At 37.0% G+C, this 23,918-nt stretch overlaps 1 protein-coding gene and 1 non-coding gene across 2 annotated transcripts; one reads left to right on the top strand and one right to left on the bottom strand.

Moving 5' to 3' along the window:
• Positions 1-9,076: 9,076 nt before the first annotated feature.
• Positions 9,077-9,184, top strand: LOC112799167 (small nucleolar RNA R71). The gene has a single exon (XR_003200745.1). It is a non-coding gene; the product is annotated as a small nucleolar RNA R71 (small nucleolar RNA).
• Positions 9,185-18,916: 9,732 nt separating this feature from the next.
• Positions 18,917-22,324, bottom strand: LOC112797514 (U-box domain-containing protein 15). The gene is made up of 4 exons (XM_025840496.3): positions 21,842-22,324; positions 21,597-21,713; positions 20,890-21,315; positions 18,917-20,207 (listed from the first exon to the last, which is right to left on the bottom strand). The coding sequence occupies exons 1-4, from the start codon at positions 22,142-22,144 to the stop codon at positions 19,155-19,157; spliced, it is 1,899 nt and encodes a 632-aa protein (XP_025696281.1). The 5' UTR covers positions 22,145-22,324; the 3' UTR covers positions 18,917-19,154.
• Between the last annotated feature and the right edge of the window lie 1,594 nt (positions 22,325-23,918).

Genomic DNA, 23,918 nt, shown 5'->3' with positions numbered 1-23,918 from the left:
TACCAGCAGTATCAAGCCGATCTTACATGTTTTTCTAGATGATCTTAACAGATAAAAAGTTCCAATGGACAGCAGAATGCGAGAAGGCGTTTGACGACCTGAAAAACATCTTAGCGTCACCACCCGTGCTACAGAGACCTATAGTCGGTAAACCTCTATATTTGTATTTGTCCGTTTCCAATCATTCAATAAGCTCGGCTCTTGTCATTGAGACAGGAAAAACACAACAGCCAATATACTTTGTCAATAAAGTCATGCAACCGACAGAACAAAGGTATCCGAAGATAGAACAGCTAGCCTTAACACTAGTGATCACAGCAAGAAGACTAAGGCACCATTTCCAAAGCCACACGATAGTAGTAAGGACAAACCACCCGTTAAGGCAAATATTAACGAAACCAGAACTCGCCGGACGCCTGACCAAATGGTCGATCGAGCTTTCGGAATTCGACATTCAGTTTCAACCCATATCGGCCCTGAAAGCACAGATCCTCACTGATTTCATCACGGAACTGACACCTGACGAACATAACAAAACATGGGAGTTACATGTGGACGGAGCATCAAACCGAAAAGGAAGTGGGGCCGGAATAATCCTAAAAAAAGGTGACGAGGTAATAGCCAAACAAGCCCTCCAGTTCCATTTCTCAGCAAGCAACAACCAGGCCGAGTATGAGGCCCTCATGGCAGGACTCAAGCTCGCCCTAAGCCACCAAGTACATAGTCTGACAACACATTGCGACTCCCTCCTGGTGGTCCAACAGATCCGAGGTGAATTCCAGGTAAAAGATCATTTTCTAGTGCAATACTGGCTCATAGCAAAGGATCTCATTTCAAAATTCAGCTCATTTACTACACTGCATGTGCATAGAGAACAAAATGTTAGGGCAGACATATTATCCAAACTTGCCGCCACTAGGGTAGATACATAAACATCGGCATTATCACAACTCACACTCACAAAACCCAACACTGAACTATTATACATAGAAAACATTAACCGCCTCCATGATTGGAGAACACCTTTTTTGGAATACATAAATACATGTACCATACACAGTGACGAGCCCAACCAACAACAATTCAGACGTAAAGCGAGCTTCTATACAAAGATAGCAGGAGAGCTATACAGGCGTAGTTTTTCACAACCATTGCTAAAATGCTTAAGCAAAGATGAAGCAAGAGAGGTGATAGACGAAATTCATGAGGGCATATGCGGAAATCACATAGGAGGACGAGCCCTCGCTGCAAAAGTAGCCAGGACATGTTACTACTGGCCGACCATGAAGAGAGACTGCTTAGCAAAAGTCAAGGCATGTGACAAATGCCAGAAACACAAAGCCATCTCCACAAAACCGGCCGAGGCATTGCACAGCATGGAGGTAAGCTGGCCTTTTCATAAATGGGGACTCGACATCCTCGGCCCATTCCCAATAGCACCAGGACAGGTAAAATTTCTTTTAGTATCAATAGACTACTTCTCAAAATGGATAGAAGCACAACCCTTAGCAAGAATAACAGCCGAAAAGGTACGATCTTTCATATGGAAAAACATAATATGCCGGTTCGGAATACCAAAGGAAATAATATCAGACAATGGTAGACAATTTACGGATAATAAGCTCGGCTCTTTTTTAAGAAATTTTAATATACAACATCATTTTAGCTCGGTCGAACACCCAAAAACCAATGGGCAGGCCGAAGCCGCTAACCGAGTTGTGTTACAGGCGATCAAGAAAAAGCTCGATACCGCGAAGGGCGAGTGGGCCGAGCTAATACCGGAAATATTATGGAGCTACAACACCACAGTACAAAACACCACGGGCGAGACGCCCTTCAGACTAGTCTATGGTTCGGAAGCATTAATCCCTGTAGAAATCGGGATCCCAACGCTAAGAGCCGAGCTATATGACGAACAACATAACATAAGAGCCAGAAATGCCGAGCTTGACCTAGCTGAGGTAGACAGGGAAATCGCTGCCATCAAACAAAGAGCTCAGAAACAACTGGCAGAAAAGAAGCACAACAAAAAGGTTGTGCCGAGGATCTTCTCGGAAGGCGACCTAGTCCTCAGACGAACAGAAGAAGCGACCTCATTCACACGGCAAGCTAGCCGCAAACTGGGAAGGCCCATTCCGAATATCAAAAGTACTCGGAATGGGGGCTTACCAACTTCAAACACTACAAGGCAACACAATATCGGGGAACTGGAATGTCTCCTCCCTAAAAATGTACAGATCATGACTTGTACAATTAGCGAATGAAGGCACTCTTTTTCCCCCTTAGAGTTTTTCTCCCAAAAAGAGAAGGGTTTTGCCTAAGGAGGGTTTTAACGAGGCCGGACGCACAATACATTCAAAGAAATACGAATGGCTATTTTTTAGACAAATCTAATTCTAACCCACAAATCCGGAAACAAAAAAGCATATGCCAAATCAATCACAGTAAAACGATATTTTCAGAACATGTCCAACATGTGGCCGAAAGAAAAAACACCATTCAAATTACAAAACGAAGTCAAAAAGACCAAAACATCAATCTACAAAGCTAAACTCGGCCAAACAAAAAATAAGTTACAAATAACTACGAATCAAGGAGCATTCTCATCATGCTCCTCAGCAGTACCATCCACAATCATTTTTCCACCAACCACGATCTTAGTCACGTCCAAAAGATCACAATTAAACTTAGGAGCCAAGAAGGAGATTTGACTAACAGCACGATCGAATCCAGAAGAAAACATCTCCATCCCTACTTCCTCCAGTTCATGAACCCGAGCTGTTAACTTCCCTTTGGCAACATCACTCTCCTTGATCTCAGCTTGCAACAATCGAACCTGATCCCTTAAGCGTACAACCTCATCCTCAGAATCCTTTGCCCTGGTTACAGCACTAACCACGGCATCATCTTTTTCCTTCAAAGACTTCTCCAACTTGGCAACTTTTTCTTTATAAGACGGCTCAAGCTAAGAAGCCTTATCTACTACCTCTTGTTGTTCAGCACCTACAAGCTCGACGGTACAACCAACACATAGTAGGCGAGAGGAAACGATCTACAAAGAACCGCAAAACGTAAGGATCAAAGACCAAAAGAAAATAAAAAAGACCATAAAGAAAACCGACCTAAACAAACTTCCCAAGGGCCTCCACGCCAACCCTTCGAGTCATGAGCATGTCCCCTAGGTAATGAGACGCCCTATCCAAAAGCCCAGCAAAATTAAATTGTTCACTCCACAGAGACTGAGAACTCGACCCGGGAACGAAGCCATGAAGTTTTTTCTGATGGTCAAAAGCAACCTCACCACCTCCATGAGCCTCCTGCTTGCCCTCCGGAATGATCTCCAAAGACTTCTCATTCTCATCCCTCCTCCTCTTGTGCGAAGATGTCGGCTGGGCAGCAGAATGAGCAACTTGACCACCATCGTCCTTCTACACACCCGCACCACCAATAGTTTTCTCTTTCTTCTTCTTCAGGAAGGACTGAAACTTCGTCGGATCAATAAGAGGAGCTCGGCCACCTGAAAACACCAAAAATTAGAAAATACTACAAACTTCAGCAAAACTAATAATAGACAAACAATGATACCTATATACGCTTTCAAGCCCTTATTATCACCAGAGTCATACAAACGCAGAAGCTCAGAAATTGATAGATACTCTCCGGCGGCAAAACCCTCAACCAAAAAATCCAAAAGAGATTCCTCCTCCCCACTCAACTCTGAAGCCTCAAGAATCTGACTCGGCTCAGAACACCAATAAAGAGAAAATCTCTCGATAAGCTCATTGTCCAAATAGAACGGGTAATCAACCTCGGCTGCTGGTGCACGAAATTATGATCACTACAACTTCGCACAACTAACCAGCAAGTGCACTGGGTCATCCAAGTAATACCTTACGCGAGTAAGGGTCGATCCCACGGAGATTGGTGGTATGAAGCAAGCTATGGTCACCTTGTAAATCTCAGTCAGGCAGACTCAAATGATAATGGTGATGAACGAAAATAACACAAAGGTAAAGATAGAGATACTTATGTAATTCATTGGTAGGAACTTTAGATAAGCGTATGAAGATGCCTTCCCTTCCGTCTCTCTGCTTTCCTAATGTCTTCATCCAATCCTTCTTACTCCTTTCCATGGCAAGCTCGTGTAGGGTTTCACTGTTGTCAGCAGCTACCTCCCATCCTCGCAGTGAAAGCTAATGCACACACTCTGTCACAGTGCTGCCAATCACCGGTGTGGTTCCCTCCCCTACCGGAATAGAATCCAGTGATTCTTTTGCGTCTGTCACTAACGCCCAGTAGGTTACAGGTTTGAAGCACGTCACAGTCATTCAATCATTGAATCCTACTCAGAATACCACAGACAAGGTTTAGACCTTCCGGATTCTCTTGAATGCCGCCATCAGGTCCTGCCTATACCACGAAGATTCCGATTAAAGAATCCAAGAGATATTCACTAAGCCTCATATGCTTGTAGAACAAGAGTGGTTGTCAGTCACTTTGTTCATGAATGAGAATGGTGATGGGCGTCAATCATCACCTTCATCAAGTTGAAGAACAAGTGATATCTTGGATAAAGAACAAGCGGAATTGAATGGAAGAACAATAGTAATTGCATTAATACTCGAGGTACAGCAGAGCTCCACACCTTAATCTATGGTGTGTAGAAACTCCACCATTGAAAATACATAAGTACAAAAGTGATCATTGGTTTCGGCCCCAGAGAGGGAACCAGAAGAACCAAGATGAAAATACAATAGTAAAAGGTCCTACTTATAGAAAACTAGTAGCCTAAGGTTTACAGAAATGAGTAAATGACATAAAAATCCACTTCCGGGCCCACTTGGTGTGTGCTTGGGCTGAGCAATGAAGCATTTTTCGTGTAGAGACTCTTCTTGGCGTTTAACTCCCATTTTGGTGCCAATTTGGGCGTTTAACTCCCATTCTTGTGCCAGTTCCGGCGTTTAACGCTGGGAATTCTGAGGGTGACTTTGAACGCCGGTTTGGGCCATCAAATCTTGGGCAAAGTATGGACTATCATATATTGCTGGAAAGCTCAGGATGTCTACTTTCCAACGCCGTTGAGAGCGCGCCAATTGGGCTTCTGTAGCTCCAGAAAATCCACTTCGAGTGCAGGGAGGTCAGAATCCAACAGCATCTGCAGTCCTTTTTGGTCTCTGAATCAGATTTTTGCTCAGGTCCCTCAATTTCAGCCAGAAAATACCTGAAATCACAGAAAAACACACAAACTCATAGTAAAGTCCAGAAAAGTGAATTTTAACTAAAAACTAATAAAAATATACTAAAAACTAACTATATCATATCAAAAACATACTAAAAACAACGCCAAAAAGCATACAAATTATCCGCTCATCACAACACCAAACTTAAATTGTTGCTTGTCCCCAAGCAACTGAAAATCAAATAAGATAAAAAGAAGAGAATATACTATAGACTCCAAATTATCAATGAAACTTAGCTCCAAATTAGATGAGCGGGACTAGTAGCTTTTTGCCTCCGAACTGTTTTGGCATCTCACTTTATCCTTTGAAATTCAGAATGATTGGCTTCTTTAGGAACTCAGAATCCAGATAGTGTTATTGATTCTCCTAGTTAAGTATGATGATTCTTGAACTCAGCTACTTATTGAGTCTTGGCTGTGGCCCAAAGCACTCTGTCTTCCAGTATTACCACCGGATACATACATGCTACAGACACATAATTGGGTGAACCTTTTCAGATTGTGACTCAGCTTTGCTAAAGTCCCCAATTAGAGGTGTCCAGGGTTCTTAAGCACACTCTTATTGCCTTGGATCACAACTTTATTCCTTCTTTTTCTTTCTTTTTCTCTTTCTTTTCGTTTTTCTCCTTCCCCCCCCCCCTTTTTTTTTTTGAATAGAAATGCTTTTTCTTGCTTCAAGAATCATTGTAATGATTTTTCAGATCCTCAGTAACATGTCTCCTTTTTCATCATTCTTTCAAGAGCCAACAATTTTAACATTCGTGAACCACAAATTCAAAAGACATATGCACTGTTTAAGCATACATTCAGAAAACAAAAGTATTGCCACCACATCAAACTAATTAAGCTAGTTTTAAAGATGAATTTGAAATCCTGTACTTCTTGTTCTTTTGTGATAAAAACAGTTTTCATTTAAGAAAGGTGATGGATTCATATAACTTTTTGGCATAGACACTAAGACACTAATGATCACAAGACACAAACATGGATAAACATAAGCATAAAATTCGAAAAACAGAAGAATAAATAACAAGGAAATCAAGGAACGGGTCCACCTTAGTGATGGCGGCTCTTTCTTGCTCTTGAAGATCCTATGGAGTGCTTGAGCTCCTCAATGTTTCTTCCTTGTCTTTGTTGCTCCTCCCTCATGATTCTTTGGTCTTCTCTAATCTCATGAAGGAAGATGGAGTGTTCTTGATGCTCCACCCTTAGTTGTCCCATGTTGGAACTCAATTCTCCTAGGGAGGTGTTTAGTTGCTCCCAATAGTCTTGTGGAGGAAAGTGCATCCCTTGAGGTATCTCAGGGATCTCATGATGAGAGGGGTCTCTTGTTTGCTCCATCTTTTTTTTTTCTTAGTGATGGGCTTGAGGTCATGCCTTCTCAGTTGAACCGGCTTTGGATGCCATAAATGGTTATGGAAAAACAAAAAGCATTGCTTTTACCACACCAAACTTAAAAGGTTTGCTCGTCCTCGAGCAAAAGAAGAAAGAAGAGAGTAGAAGAAGAAGAAAATGGAGGATATGAAGGAGGTTGTGTGGTTTGGTCAAAAGGGGGAAGAAGTAGTGTTTAGGGTGTGAGTGGTGAAGAGAAAGATGGGTTTTGATGGGTGAAGGGTGTTTGGGAAAGAGGTATTGAGGTGATTGGTAAATGGGTGAAGAAGAGAGAGAGAGTGGTGGGGTTGGTGGGGATCCTGTGGGGTCCACAGATCCTGTGGTGTCAAGGAAAAGTCATCCCTGCACCAAATGGCACTCAAAATCACGTTTTGAGCCATTTCTGGCGTTAAACGCCGGGCTGGTGCCCATTTCTGGCGTTTAACGCCAGGTTCTTGCCCTTTCCTGGCGTTTAACGCCAGTCTGGTGCCCCTTTCTGGCGTTAAACGCCCAGAATGGTGCCAGACTGGGCGTTAAACGCCCAACTGCTAGCCTCACTGGCGTTTAAACGCCAGTGAGTTCTTCCTCCAGGGTGTGCTATTTTTCTTCCTGTTTTTCATTCTGTTTTTGCTTTTTTCATGGATTTTGTGACTTCTTATGATCATCAACCTACAAAAAAGATAAAATAACAAAGAAAATAGTTAACTATAAAACATTGGGTTGCCTCCCAACAAGCGCTTCTTTATTGTCATTAGCTTGACAGAGGACTCTCATGGAGCCTCAGAAATGCTCTAAACCGTGTTGGAACCTCCCAACACCAAACTTAGAGTTTGAATGTGGGGATTCAACACCAAACTTAGAGTTTGGTTGTGGCCTCCCAACACCAAACTTAGAGTTTGACTGTGGGGGCTCTGTTTGTCTCTGATTTGAGAGAAGCTCTTCAAGCTTCCTCTCCATGGTGACAGAGGGTTATCCTTGAGCCTTAAACACAAAGGATTCTTCATTCACTTGAATGATCATTTCACCTCTATCAACATCAATCACAGCTTTTGCTGTGGCTAGGAAAAGTCTGCCAAGGATGATGGTTTCATCCATGCACTTCCCAGTCTCTAGGACTATGAAATCAGTAGGGATGTAATGGTCCTCAATCTTAACCAAAACATTCTCTACAAGTCCATAAGCTTGTTTTCTTGAGTTGTCTGCCATCTCTAATGAGATTTTTGCAGCTTGCACCTCAAAGATCCCTAGCTTCTCCATTACAGAGAGAGGCATGAGGTTTACACTTGACTCTAAGTCACACAGAGCCTTCTTGAAGGTCATGGTGCCTATGGTACAAGGTATGGAAAATTTCCCAGGATCTTGTCTCTTTTGAGGTAATTTCTGCCTAGACAAGTCATCCAGTTCTTTGGTGAGCAAGGGGGGTTCATCCTCCCAAGTCTCATTTCCAAATAACTTGTCATTTAGCTTCATGATTGCTCCAAGGTATTTAGCAACTTGCTCTTCAGTGACATACTCATCCTCTTCAGAGGAAGAATACTCGTCAGAGCTTATGAATGGCAGAAGTAATTCCAATGGAATCTCTATGGTCTCATTTTGAGCCTCAGATTCCCATGGTTCCTTATTAGGGAACTCAGTGGAGGTCAGTGCACGCCCATTGAGGCCTTCCTCAGTGGCGTTCACTTGCTCTCCTTCCTCTCCAAATTCGGCCATGTTTATGGCTTTGCACTCTCCTCTTGGATTTTCTTCTGTATTGCTTGGGAGAGTACTTGGAGGGAGTTCAGTGATTTTCTTACTCAGCTGTCCCACTTGTGCCTCCAAATTTCTAATGGAGGACCTTGTTTCATTCATGAAACTTTGAGTGGTTTTGATTAGATCAGAGACCATGGTTGCTAAGTCAGAGGGGTTCTGCTTAGAGTTCTTTGTCTGTTGCTGAGAAGATGATGGAAAAGGCTTGCCATTGCTAAACCTGTTTCTTCCACCATTATTGTTGAAACCTTGTTGAGGTCTCTGTTGATCCTTCCATGAAAGATTTGGATGATTTCTCCATGAAGGATTGTAGGTGTTTCCATAGGGTTCTCCCATGTAATTCACCTCTTCTATTGAAGGGTTCTCAGGATCATAAGCTTCTTCCTCAGATGAAGCTTCCTTAGTACTGCTTGGTGCATTTTGCATTCCAGACAGACTTTGAGAAATTAAATTGACTTGTTGAGTCAATATCTTGTTCTGAGCCAAAATGGCATTCAGAGTATCAATCTCAAGAACTCCTTTCTTCTGATTTACCCCATTGTTCACAGGATTTCTTTCAGAAGTGTACATGAATTGGTTATTTGCAACCATTTCAATTAGCTCTTGAGCCTCTGTAGGCGTCTTCTTCAGATGAAGAGATCCTCCAGCAGAGCTATCCAAAGACATCTTGGACAGTTCAGAGAGACCATCATAGAAAATACCTATGATGCTCCATTCAGAAAGCATGTCAGAAGGACATTTTCTGATTAATTGTTTGTATCTTTCCCAAGCTTCATAGAGGGATTCTCCATCCTTCTGTCTGAAGGTTTGGACTTCCACTCTAAGCTTACTCAATTTTTGAGGTGGAAAGTACTTTGCCAAGAAGGCATTGACTAGCTTTTCCCAAGAGTCCAGGCTTTCTTTAGGTTGTGAGTCCAACCATGTCCTAGCTCTGTCTCTTACAGCAAAAGGGAATAGCATAAGTCTATAGACCTCAGGGTCAACCCCATTAGTCTTGACTGTGTCACAGATTTGCAAGAATTCAGCTAAAAACTGATGAGGATCTTCCAATGGAAGTCCATGGAACTTACAATTCTGTTGCATTAGAGAAACTAATTGAGGCTTAAGCTCAAAGTTGTTTGCTCTAATGGCAGGGATAGAGATGCTTCTCCCATAGAAGTCGGGAGTAGGTGCAGTAAAGTCACCCAGCACCTTCCTTGCATTGTTGGCATTGTTGTTGTTTTCGGCTGCCATGAGTTCTTCTTCCTTGAAGAGTTCGTTCAGGTGCTCTAAAGAGAGTTGTGCTTTGGCTTCTCTTAGCTTTCTCTTCAAGGTCCTTTCAGGCTCAGGGTTAGCTTCAACAAGAATGCCTTTGTCTCTGCTCCTGCTCATATGAAAGAGAAGGGGACAAGAAAATGTGGAATCCTCTATGTCACAGTATAGAGATTCCTTGAAGTGTCAGAGGAAAAGAAGAGTAGAAGACAGAAGTAGAAAATTCGAACTTATCAAAGGAGATGGAGTTCGAATTTTGCATTAAGGGATAGTGTTAGTCCATAAACAGAAGGATGTGAGAAGAAGGGAAGTAATTTTCGAAAATTTAAGTAAAAGATTTTGAAAACATTTTGAAAAACACTTAATTGATTTTCGAAAATAAGAGTGGAAAAGAAATCAAGTGATTTTTGAAAAAGATTTTGAAATTAGAAATTAAAAAGATTTGATTGAAAACTTATTTTGAAGAAAAGATGTGATTAAAAAGATATGATTTGAAAACAATTTTAAAAGATATGATTTGAAAACAATTTGAAAAGATATGATTTGAAAACAACTTGAAAAGATATGATTTTAAAAATTAATGACTTGCCTAACAAGAAAAGATATGATTCAAACATAAAACCTTCCTCAACAGAAAAGGCAAAAAATGTTCAATCAAATCATTAATTGTTAGTAAGTATCTTTGAAAAAGGAAAGAAATTGATTTTGAAAACATTTGATTGAAAAGATATGATTTGAAAAAGATTTGATTTTGAAAAACTTTGAAAACTTGAAAAAAAATTGATTTTGAAAACAAAATCTTCCCCCTTTGCCATCCTGGCGTTAAACGCCCAGAATGTGCACATTCTGGCGTTTAACGCCCAAACTACTACCTTTTTGGGCGTTAAACGCCCAGCCAGGCACCCTGGCTGGCGTTTAAACGCCAGTTTGTCTTCTTCACTGGGCATTTTTGAATGCCCAGCTTTTTCTGTGTGATTCCTCTGCAGTATGTTCTTGAATCTTCAATTCTCTGTATTATTGACTTGAAAAGACACAAATTAAAAATATTTTTTGGATTTTTAATAATAAGGAATAATTAAAATGCAACTAAAATCAAATAACAATGCATGCAAGACACCAAACTCAGCAGTTTGTATACTACTGACAATAATAAAATATGAATGCACATGATAAACAACAAAATACTCAAGTCAATAGAATTTAAAGATCAAAACAAGGAAATTGTCAAGAACAACTTGAAGATTAATGAAGACACATGCATGAATTCGAAAAATGCAAGAAGAACAAAAACATGCAATTGACACCAAACTTAGAATGAGACACTAGACTTAGACAAGAAATATTTTTGGTTTTTATGATTTTAAAATTTTTTTTGGATTTTTCGAAAATTAAGTGAAAAAGAAAATAAAGGTATCAAAATTCTTAATGAGAATTCCAGGAATCATGCAATGTTAGTCTAAAGCTTTAGTCTAAAGGAATTAGACATAGCTAGCTAAGCTTCAGCAGGACATTGCATTCAAGAGCTAAATTGATGATGATCAATCAGCTTTGGTGATGATAAGAACATCACCTTGAAACACTAGAATTCATTCTTAAGAACTCTGAAGAAAAATAATACCTAATCTAAGCAACAAGATGAACCGTCAGTTGTCCATACACAAGAACAATCCCCGGCAACGGCGCCAAAAACTTGGTGCACGAAATTGTGATCACTACAACTTCGCACAACTAACCAGCAAGTGCACTGGGTCGTCCAAGTAATACCTTACGCGAGTAAGGGTCGATCCCACGGAGATTGGTGGTATGAAGCAAGCTATGGTCACCTTGTAAATCTCAGTCAGGCAGACTCAAATGATAATGGTGATGAACGAAAATAACACAAAGGTAAAGATAGAGATACTTATGTAATTCATTGGTAGGAACTTCAGATAAGCGTATGAAGATGCCTTCCCTTCCGTCTCTCTGCTTTCCTAATGTCTTCATCCAATCCTTCTTACTCCTTTCCATGGCAAGCTCGTGTAGGGTTTCACTGTTGTCAGCAGCTACCTCCCATCCTCGCAGTGAAAGCTAATGCACACACTCTGTCACAGTGCTGCCAATCACCGGTGTGGTTCCCTCCCCTACCGGAATAGAATCCAGTGATTCTTTTGCGTCTGTCACTAACGCCCAGTAGGTTACAGGTTTGAAGCACGTCACAGTCATTCAATCATTGAATCCTACTCAGAATACCACAGACAAGGTTTAGACCTTCCGGATTCTCTTGAATGCCGCCATCAGGTCCTGCCTATACCACGAAGATTCCGATTAAAGAATCCAAGAGATATTCACTAAGCCTCATATGCTTGTAGAACAAGAGTGGTTGTCAGTCACTTTGTTCATGAATGAGAATGGTGATGGGCGTCAATCATCACCTTCATCAAGTTGAAGAACAAGTGATATCTTGGATAAAGAACAAGCGGAATTGAATGGAAGAACAATAGTAATTGCATTAATACTCGAGGTACAGCAGAGCTCCACACCTTAATCTATGGTGTGTAGAAACTCCACCGTTGAAAATACATAAGTACAAAAGTGATCATTGGTTTCGGCCCCAGAGAGGGAACCAGAAGAACCAAGATGAAAATACAATAGTAAAAGGTCCTACTTATAGAAAACTAGTAGCCTAAGGTTTACAGAAATGAGTAAATGACATAAAAATCCACTTCCGGGCCCACTTGGTGTGTGCTTGGGCTGAGCAATGAAGCATTTTTCGTGTAGAGACTCTTCTTGGCGTTTAACTCCCATTTTGGTGCCAGTTTGGGCGTTTAACTCCCATTCTTGTGCCAGTTCCGGCGTTTAACGCTGGGAATTCTGAGAGTGACTTTGAACGCCGGTTTGGGCCATCAAATCTTGGGCAAAGTATGGACTATCATATAATGCTGGAAAGCCCAGGATGTCTACTTTCCAACGCCGTTGAGAGCGCGCCAATTGGGCTTCTGTAGCTCCAGAAAATCCACTTCGAGTGCAGGGAGGTCAGAATCCAACAGCATCTGCAGTCCTTTTTGGTCTCTGAATCAGATTTTTGCTCAGGTCCCTCAATTTCAGCCAGAAAATACCTGAAATCACAGAAAAACACACAAACTCATAGTAAAGTCCAGAAAAGTGAATTTTAACTAAAAACTAATAAAAATATACTAAAAACTAACTATATCATATCAAAAACATACTAAAAACAATGCCAAAAAGCATACAAATTATCCGCTCATCAGCTGCCCTGACTTTAACAAACAAAGATTTAAAATTCTTAAATGAGGATTTGTACAAGAGAAACAAGGAACGACCTGGGAAACTACTAAGGCAAACCCACAGACCCTTTCGAACACCTTTTGACTGAAACAAAGAGAAAAACAGTGGCAAAGAACAAGGAAAATTGAGGAAGTCCATCAAACACTCAAAGGCACGAAGAAATGCCCACGAATTTGGGTGAAGTTGCGAAGGCGCGCAGTTGAGCTGCGTAAGAACGTCACATTCGAAAGAAGTAAAGGGAAATCTCACACCAAGTTCAAAGATACAGGGGGTATACATATAGAAATACCCCCAATCTCCCCTCCTCTCAGAAACCCTATCAATATCAGAACAGGGAAGAAGCTCGATAGCAACAGTAGAACCAACCCTAACAACAGTCAAACTACCCAAATCAGATATGGATTCCGCAGTGGTAAACGAGGAAGAACGAGTCTTAACGTCGTCATGGACCCAATGATACGGGTCGTCTTCCCTCTCCTCAACCGCTTTCGACTTCTCTCTCGCCATAGCAGTAATAACAAAAAGTAAATGAAGAAAAACACTAACCTTGCGAAGACATGAGGGAAGGTAAACTGTAAAAAAGAAACGTAGCAGCAAAATGTAAAGTCCCGAAGCGAAGTGCAGCTATTATTACAAAGCCCACTAAATTAGTGGGAACCTTAGTCAATAACTATCGTCAACGTGGGGAACCAATCCACATAATGGCACATTAAATGAGTCACAAGAATAACCAAAGAGTCACTCCAATTTCCTTTCAAATTCCTTTAAATGGGCCACGGAGGCCCAGCAGCAACAAAAAGTTATTTAAGCCACAAAAACGAAGTCAGCAATAAATCAACTAAAGTTCGCCCACTGTTCTTACATACAACACTAGCCGAACTTGGGGACTATGACGTGTACACCACCAAACTCTGAGATAAACTCAAAATTGATCACCTACCTAAAGATTTGGCTGAACCAAACAAAAGCATAAAAACCTCCAACTAAAACGCGAACAAGTCAGCAGCGTCATCCACAATCACGGAACTCACTCCCTCATATTCAATCACGTCTTTGCGCAGGTCAAAGATATTAGTAACAACACTCACCTGACATTCCGAAACAAACTAACACACCACACGTCTATAAAACCAAACCTAATCCAACCACAAAGGACAGATTACAGAACTCATTCTCATATATTATTCTTATTCTCTTATAATTCATATACTTACTTGAGTGTTGGAGTGCTTTGTGCAGGTGCTCCCACCGCCGTGTTCCAAAAAACTGAAATTAAAGCCGCACCGTGATACTTGGACGACCTTTAACTCGATCAAGGACCCAGGTGCTCAACTGAAAGCAGTGGACCTCAGCACCTTCAGAACGGAACAAGTTTTAACTTTTAATTTGATAACTTGTAATTTATCCCCTTAAATTTATGTTAACCGCCGCAACCATTGACATTCTATATATGGAACAACATTCAATGTGGTGGGTCTAGTCCCTGCTACCTGACTAAATCCTACTTTCAAGTTGCATCATCATCATCATCATCATCATCATCATCATCATCATCATCATCGTTCCGACACAATTCAACTGGTGGACCAGGTTTTGAGTTCTAAGTTTGGTAGCTTATAATCTAGTCCTTTGGTAGCTTATAAATAAACACTTTTTATTATTATTCATTATTAAAAAATATTATCTAAAAGGAAGCACAGAATCTTCCTTGACAGTCTATTCGATCTTTTTATCTCTCCAATATTCATGTGACTCTACTCGGACCACCCTATATTATTATGATAATTTATTGGATTTGCGTTCATGTCCAAAAGGTAATTAGCGCTATGATGATAATAAGGCCAGCGTAAACAAAGCGATTTTATTTATTCTTTATTAAAAAATAAAAGGGAGAAATGAGGCTTTTATAAAACTCATGAATTGAAAAGTATGCGTTCACTTGTTAGTAGAAAGAAACGGAGAGAGGGAATATCCACTCATGCATGATTCATATCAGGCCAACAAAATTAATTATCCAAAATATATAATAGAAAGAGTTTAATTAATCATGCAGTTAATTTTTATTGTTAATATCAAAAAATATTTTTTATTTTAAGTTTCAAATTCTCAATTTAAAATTTTAAATATTAAATTTTTTAAATTCACAATCCTAATTTTAATTTCTAAATCTTCTAAAAAAAATAAGAGATAAAAAATAATTTTATGATAAAAAATTAATTAATATTGACTAATTAAAATTTAATTTTTTATACTCATATTCTATATGAAAAGTCCAATAATAATTTTTTAAAAAAAATTTAAAACTTAATTATTAAGTTTCAGACCAGATCTTTAAACTTTGTTTTTTATGTTATCTGCGAAATGAATTATGCAAGAAATAATTTTATTTTGTCTTATAAATCGTGAAAAATAGAATCAGGCAAGAGAGAAGAAGATGACACAACCATTTATCCTGATTCAGTTGCCTAGTACAATGCAATCTATATCCAATCTCTATCACAACAGTGAAATTTTCACTATCTTTTCAAGTATTACATACACTAATTTCCAATGACTCAATCTAATCCTATCAGAGGCAACTCAAGCTTCAACATAAACTTGACTTGGTTATCTAACTACCTAAACTCAACACACTAAGTGCTTACCCAAATTAACAAGGGATACATGAGATACAAGACAGAAATACCTCCAAAAAAAATCTGAAATCAATCTTGACTTTTCACTCTAAGTTTCTCTCTTTGTCTTTTTTTTCAATAGCTTTTTCTCATAACTTTGAAGCTATAGTATAAATCGGATTCATCACTCTCTAATGAAGCTTTTAATGTTGGCAGAATATTTTTTTGATATAAAAATACTGTCCAACACGTTGAACTATCACAGAGAAACTTTCAATGAAAACTCAAAACTCTTATTCTTTCTCTTTGGTCTTTCACTCAGAATTGATTTTTCTTTTTGTATTCTCTATCTCCACAATTAGAGTTTGCTTACCAAAATTAGCTCCCTGAGTCTTGAACTAGTTGTAACTCCTTTTTCTTTTTCTTCATTTAGACCATAAAATTAAGAATCTGAGATTGATTAAAATATTGATAGAGGAGATGTGTGCAGCAGCAACTTGCTTGCTCAGTAAGATTCCTAAATCCGAACTCTTAATCTTGTACTTTGACTCCAAAATAATATTAATCATTAGTTCACTCATTCACAATAGAAAAAAATGATTCTTATTACCCAAAATAATAGTGTAAAGGAAAGAAAAAAATGACAAACAATTAACTTGCATGCAAGTGGAAATAAATTACCTTTAAATTTTTTTCTTGTTTTTATTTATTTTGATTTAACATTAGCTTGTTTTATTAGCATTCACATTCTTCCTCTTTGGTGTTAGAGAAAAAAATTGATTTCCTCTTTGTTCTTTGTGCAATGCCTGAAAACACCTTATATCCCAGCTGAAGATTGTTTTCCTTTGTTTGAATAGTAATGGGCTGGGTTGTGGTTTCAATTTCCATTCAGCAACCTTGAGAGTTACTTTGGTTTTTTTATTGGGCTTCACACTAACATGAGCCTGCATCACTTAATACAAGTATCAAATTCACTTGGGCTATTAATCCAAGTTGTATTACGTTTGTCATCATCAAAATATTGTTATTTATTTCTAAATTCAATAATCTCCTTATTGGACAAACATCAATTAAACAAAAAAAATGAAAGAAATGGAATTATAATCTTTGGATAAAAATATTTTCTTTGATGATTAGCTCCCTTTTCTTTTATAAGGATTGCTGCCCCCTGAATATATGCTTTTCTGCAACTCCCTGTTTGTACACATAAAGCATATCTATACAAAACAAGCCAATGATGCAAGAATATTATCTTGTTTGGCAAAAATGTAAGTAATAATTCAGCATCCCAAGCAAGAGAGTATCAAAAAACCCCTAAATTTATACAAAATATATGTTTGCCCAATCACAATTTAAAACAACAATTCAATCACATTTTTCTTGCCCAAAGCTATTTAAACAACAACACCAAGACAGCCTTTTAAATAGCATATACCAACCAGACTTAACACCAAAACAGCAAAATAATTATAACACAAAACAGCCATAAAAACTGTCCACCCAAAATATTACTCCCCTTTTATTATTAAAGGAAGAATTAGTATTCAAGTCAAATTTGCAGAAAATGATGTTAAACTTCAAAAACCATAAAAATTAAGCGAAAACAGGTGCAAATTAAAGTTGTATAATCATCCAGAGAACCATAAAGACAATGTCGAATACTAAAAAGTTGCAAAGAACTAAGTTCAATAGCACTAAAAATCTTCTTCAAGAGACAATTTTATGCATCCGAACTATCCTCTTCGAAGTCCAGAAATTTTTCTTGATATGTGGCCATTGTTTCATCCTCATATATATTGTCCACATATTTTAGAAGGATTGCCACTCTATCATTAGATTTTTTCAATGCATTTTTATTTCTGACCGCAAGCTTCCTTTCTTCTTTGCTGGTTGATATGAGATGGTTGGTTAGATTCACAAACTCTTGCAAAACATTTTTAACAATTTCACAAAGGAGTGATTTGTATTCAATAGAGGCAGATGTTCCAGGGTTGAATGAGGAAGGAGGTCATCAAGTTCATCTTTATCATCATCAAGTATCACTTTTTTTAGTTCTTGTAGATTTTTTCGTTTGCTGTTTCATGGCACTACTCCCTTTTAGGTAAGAGTTTTTATTTTCAAATGTCTTATTGGTCAGATCAAGACCAAATGATTTAAAAATACAAGTTAAAAATATGCTGGAAAGAAGAGACACATTTTTATCACTCTTTATGCAATCATACATGTGCCCATAATTAGATAAGCAAATAAAATCTCAGTTTTTGTAATGATAGCATATAATACTAATGTGTCACAAAAAGAAACTCTTTGATAAGAACCGCTTTAAAACAGGATGATGTGATTCACAATGCGGGGAAGTTGAGCATAGAGGGAACCTAGAACCTTATGATTTGGAGTGAGACCATCAATGAGAGATATATTTTCACAAACATAGGCTAAAACATCTTGATATGAAATATCCAAGCCTTCATCCCATTTTTCAAAGGTATAAGCACAAATACTCACATCAGAATATCCTAGGGTATCACTAATGGTTTCACTATTTAGATTTAACTCACGGCCTTTTATATAAGAATGAATGTTTTCCTTATGATAGGTTACGTTGGCATAAAATTCACGAACAAGATCAAGATAGATAGAATTTTTTATTTTAGAAAGATAATTTCAATCAAGAAACACTAAATTTTCCACAAAGACAAGGATCACTAAAAACACAAATATGAATGTTAAGGCAATGGAATAAAGAAATGTGGTCATGGTAGAAGTATAAATGAATCTTTTTAACGAGTTTTCCTGAGTTCATTATCGTCACAACAAACTTCATTTTCCATCCTTGTAGTTTGTGAATCTTCATATTTCTAAGAGCTTCCGAGGTTCTCTTCATTCTTGTATCTTTTGACTCCATCAACTTACCTTGACATTTCTCTTGCAATTGAAGCAAGGCCAAGGTTTCTGTACAAAATCAACAAAGCTAATGAGACTTGTGGAACAAGAAACCACAAATGATGCATGTACCAAGCGAATAGACCGATCCTTTGAGTGTTAATCGACATGAAATCCTCCGGAAGTATGTTCTTGCTTTGATTGACATGAAAGAATCAAATGATTTGTTACATACCATGGTTACAAGTATCGCCAGAATTCAAAGTGTAAGATAATGCCTTAGCCACAAACACACAACAAATTTTGCCTAGAAGAATGCAGAAACCAAAATATAGCCCTTATAATTAACAAGAGAATGCATCTGTAAGATAATGTAATTTTAAATCCCACAATTAATTCGTCTAGAATTACTTACTTACATATAATTATATAAATACCTCAACAACAATACAACATAGCTTCAATATATAATTTTCTCTCAACAATAATATAACAGTATACTAGAAAGAAGAACAACATTAAGACGTAACATAAGCCTCCTAATCATTCATGAATAACAACATAATACTTTACAAATATACTTATATGCACATAATCCTTTAATTTACAATATAATTTTCCTAAACTAATTTAGGAGAAAAGTTTAACTATCAAACAAGTATATTTTTGTACATCAAAGTAGGTGGCAATAGTTGGTTAATTTACAATTTTACAATGATTAAAGGGGAAAAAAACCTACAATAATGGAGAAAGCAAAGATGAAACTAAATTTGCTCACTCCTACTTATAAGATCTAAGAGAGCATTTGCTTTCCTCTGTGCTCTATTTGTTCCACTCCCTTTGATCTGAATCAAATGCTCATAAACTCCATACTGAAGTGCTGCAAGTATATAAGAGTAGTTATTTGTACACAACTCCAGGAGCACAGAAGCAGCACACTCCTTGTTCTTGGGGGTCCCATCCTTAATGAACTCAACAAGTGTCTCGATAAATGACAGCTGTCCAATCTCCTGTCTCCCCTCGGAAATCGAGGAGAGCAGTAACAGAATGGATAGAGCCTCGTCAATCATGTTTGTTTTTGTGTCCTTAAGCAACTGAAGCAAAGGTGCGACAATACCAGCACTAATCGCCCTGCTTTTATTTGCATGGTTAAGGGACAAATTAAAAAGTGCTGTAATAGCATCTTTTTTCCCTCTAACTGTTCCATTCCTCAAAAGTTTCACCAATGGTGGAATCCCATTTGACAATCCCACAAGTTCTTTGTTCTCATCAAGCATTGAGAGACTAAACAAACATGCTGCTGAATTTTCCTTAGCAACAATGCTACCATTCTCCAAAACTTCTATGATTGCTGGAATAGCACCTTCTTTTGATATTAGCCTCTTGTTCTTCTCATCAATTGAAAGATTCAACAATGCTGTCACAGCATGTTCTTGAATCTTTGAATCCGGATAAGATAAGATTTGTATCAATGGTGGTATTCCTCCATGCTCAGCAATCAATATCCGATTCTCGGGGCTTTCTTTCGACAGCATTCGAATCTTCTCGACCGCTCTTCTCTGTTCTTCTAAATGAATTGATGATAGGCTTTCAACCAAAGGTGGGATTTCTTGTATGTTGATAATTGGACCATTGTTTTGGCTTGAGGATTTGAACTTCTTTGGTAGTTTGAAGTGGTTTTTCTCACACCATTCTTCAATTATGCTCTTTAAGGCACAATTTGGTGCTAGTTGCAAGTGATCAAGGGTTTGCCTTGTCTTTGGACAGGTATTATGTTTGGATTCAAACCATTTCACTATGCTTTCCCTTTCATATGTCTTTGGTGGAGAAACATATCGATAAGAAAAACACAAACAAATAAGAAAAGGTAGCAAAAGTTTTATTAGCATCATATATGTGTAGAAAAGGCATCAAATTTCATTTTTTCAACTAGTACTTAATACAATTAACATCCATATTATGTTTTGTACTTAATTGTCAAATGGAATTCAACAAAAGAATATGAACTTACAGCAACCAAAAGAATGTAGTTTTTACTCTGAATCTTCATCTAGGGGTTAACTAATCAATGTCTAAGATTAAAAGATTGAAGATTTATATTAAAAAGTTAATTAAAAAACCTTAAGTATTTAACCCATTAATTGAAATGAAAATCCTAACAATCTTCCCTTTCTAATACTTTATTGTTATGGGTCATTGTTATCTCCCATTTTACCCATTTTTAATACAAGTACTCAACATAATATGAATTCATAATTTGATGTATATATTATTTTTGTCCTTTTCTATTCTAAAGTTTAAGGCTACTCGACCTGAAGAAGGGAACTAAGTTCCACATATCCAAATATATTTTGTTTTACTTTCTTCTTTCTTCCTTTGTTAATATGCTAAAATTAAGAATTCATATAACACTTTTTCTTATTAAATTAGAGAAAGATTAAATAATTTAAATATAAAAATAATTCTAACTAAAAGCAAGTACTTTATTTTTATTATTACCTGTCCACTTGCAATAATAACAGGATCTGTCATGATTTCAAGGGTTATAGGACAAAGAAACTCATGAGGAATAACCAAAGATATGCTCTTCACAAGCACCCTAGGCAGGACAGGATCATCAAGAACACTTGTTTCTTCCATGCCAGCAATTCTCTTCAACTTGTTAAGGAGGCCAATTATTTTCTTGGTGCTATCTACTTGTTGCCCTTTTCTTTCATCAGCCAGTTGCTTGATCGCCAAGGTTTCTATCTTAAGATCCTCAACCCTTTGAAGCTCTAATTTCTTTGCTAGCCTCTCAATGATGGCACTGTCGGCGCTCCGTTGCTCATCGCCGGATAACACCACCATCATATCCATTGCAAGCTCCATGTCCTGTGTATCCGTCCTCCTCCTCGCCCGCTTGAGCTGAGTGTGCATTAGCTCAATCTGCATAATAGAACTCCCAATTATTTTTCTATGCAAATCATGGTGGTTGTTCATAAAATATTCATTAATTATTTTCAGAAACACTTGATTATTCACTATGAAAATATTATACGAAGATGATAGTTAAGAATTATGAGATAATTTGATATATATTTATTTTATTAAACTGTTTGACATAATATGTGTATACATCTCAACTATTATGTTCAGACATTTTCATGTAAGTAATCATCCGACAAATTGATTAAATTTGGAGATGAGAAAATTGAAAACAGACCTACCTGTTCTCTGACTTCATCTGAGATTCCTAATTCCTCACAAGGCACATCTTCAAATGCTTGACTCAATTTCTCATAAACACCTTGAAATTTTATCATATATGCCTCCGTCTCCATTGCCTTAAACACAAATTAAACCAAATTATAAATAAACAATCAAATATACATTATCCAATTTATATTTGAACATTTCGTATTAATTTTTTTATTTTATATTTTTTAATGTTGTCATAAGAGAAGGTTCTTACAAGGAGAATTTTGCTTCCTTGGCTACATAACCTCAAGAGTTCCTTGGCAAACAAGAGTGCATCCCTAAGTTTCTTCAACCAAACGATGCCGTTTTCGTGGAAGGGCTCCGGAATATCTCGGAGCTCTTCCACGATAGGCAGCATGAGTTTGAACCGCCGCACCAAGTTGTGACATTCTTTTCTCTGTGTCTTTCTATACTGTCCGAATTGCGCAACCGATTCAATGACGCGTTGGATTTCCTCCACCGCTTCGTGTCCCTCTCCTTCTTCTTCCTCTTCCTCTAATGCGTGTGCATTTGCCATGGATATCGCTTCTCGTGGTTCCTCCCTGTTTGTCTCTCTATAGTTTTGGCTATAGCAACGCCATGCGCGTCGCTACGGATAGAATCTATTATGAAAATAGTAGATATTGTTGAGAACAGAGGAAAAAACAGATTGACATCAAACTCATCTTAGCGCCCGGGGGTAAAAAAAAACGAAATCATGTAAAATGGGTTGCTATATACTAACCTTTATTAATTTTGTTATTTTGGTTTCGAGTTTTACTGTTTTAGTGATAAACAAATATCCATACCATTATTTTTTCAGCTATACATGATAATTAAAGAAATAAGAATAACAAGTTGTCTATATATAAAAGAAATAAGAATAAAATTTAATAAAATGAAAATTTTTAACCAATAATATTTATGAAAAAAAAACTAAATACATTTAATCATACGTATAGATATATATATATATAGAATGTATTTAGATTAAAAAATATATTTAATAATACATGTAAATATACTTAAATATATGAAACTAAATTTAATACCTGAATTTTTTTATATATATAATATTTTAATGCCTAACTACTATATACATATTTAATTATGTGATTACAAAACATTATATAATAACAAGAAAGAAAAGCATAGTTTAAGTGAACTGAATTAGTTTTGTAAACTTTTTCAGTTATTCCTGTCATGAAATTTTAAAGGATCAGAAAAGTCAAGTGAGAAAACTAAAAATTAAAAAAATACTATATCTAATTTAAAATTTCAAAGTGTTTAATTTAATAGATTTTTCATTTTATAAATTTTTTATTTTTTTATTTTATTCGATGTGAGACTAATTTTATTAACATTAATTGCATTCAAAATAGCATACTATATTAGAGAGAGCGTCCAGGCATTATTTATTTCATGCGCGCTTACAAATCATACAACATCATATTTTTCTTCATATAAATCTTAATCATCATTCATTTTTTAGCATTTAATCATTCTAAAATTTTACTACATTTATATGAACTATAAGTCAGTATATTTAAGTATGAATTACATCTAAATACATTACTTTATGAATATAAAAATAATAGATAAAAAAATTTTGAAAATAACTAGTCGAAGATCAAATAAAAATAAATGGCTTTTATATATTCCCACTAAGGTTAACAATTTATTTTAGTAATAGTGACTTTTTGGTCAAATTACCAATTCTGCATTTTATAGTGTTACATAAGCTAAAGTCTAATAGCAAAATATAGTTAATTAATTGTAATTGTAACTGTATTAGTTAGGTAATTAAATTAATTGTAATTATAAGAGTTAGCTGACTAGTTGTTAATTTGCTTGTGAGAACTTGTCAAGAAAATAAAGTTTCTAAAGACTAAGAACACATTATTTTAAAAGCTCTGGTCACATTTCTCAGGTTCGTGAAGTTTTTTTTTTACTGCACTCTCTCTAAATTCACCTCATTTTACATGGTGTGGTGAGCGTAAAAGAGAAAACAGTAAAGTAAAAGATCAAAAAACTTTAAAAGAATCTGGATCTAGATCTTTCTTTCATTTGCTTGCAATTTTTTTGATCGATTTCTCTAGTGTTCTTGACCACAAATTCTCAGAATTAGATCGTCATTATTCCTATCGTTCTTCTCTCCTTCATTCTTTTATTCTCTTCCATCGAGACTCACACCATAGAGTCTGATGAGAGCTGCATTATCTAGTTTGTAAGATCAGAACAAGGTAACAGTATTCCGATCAGTGAATTTCATGAAGAAAATTTGAAGAATAATTTTTTGAATCAGAGACGAA

Source organism: Arachis hypogaea, chromosome 4, assembly GCF_003086295.3.
Source record: "Arachis hypogaea cultivar Tifrunner chromosome 4, arahy.Tifrunner.gnm2.J5K5, whole genome shotgun sequence".
NCBI classification, from domain to species: Eukaryota; Viridiplantae; Streptophyta; class Magnoliopsida; order Fabales; family Fabaceae; genus Arachis; species Arachis hypogaea.
The sequence above is the reverse complement of the archived record's forward strand: the minus strand, read 5'-3'. Positions and strand labels throughout refer to the sequence as shown.

Excerpts from the sequence above, each read along its gene's own strand:
- LOC112797514 (XM_025840496.3), bottom strand. The coding sequence starts at position 22,144 with ATGGCAAATGCACACGCATTAGAGGAAGAGGAAGAAGAAGGAGAGGGA. Across the intron at positions 21,714-21,841 it reads AAGGAAGCAAAATTCTCCTT|GCAATGGAGACGGAGGCATA; the intron begins GTAAGAACCTTC and ends TTTGTGTTTAAG. Across the intron at positions 20,208-20,889 it reads TTATTATTGCAAGTGGACAG|ACATATGAAAGGGAAAGCAT; the intron begins GTAATAATAAAA and ends TCTCCACCAAAG.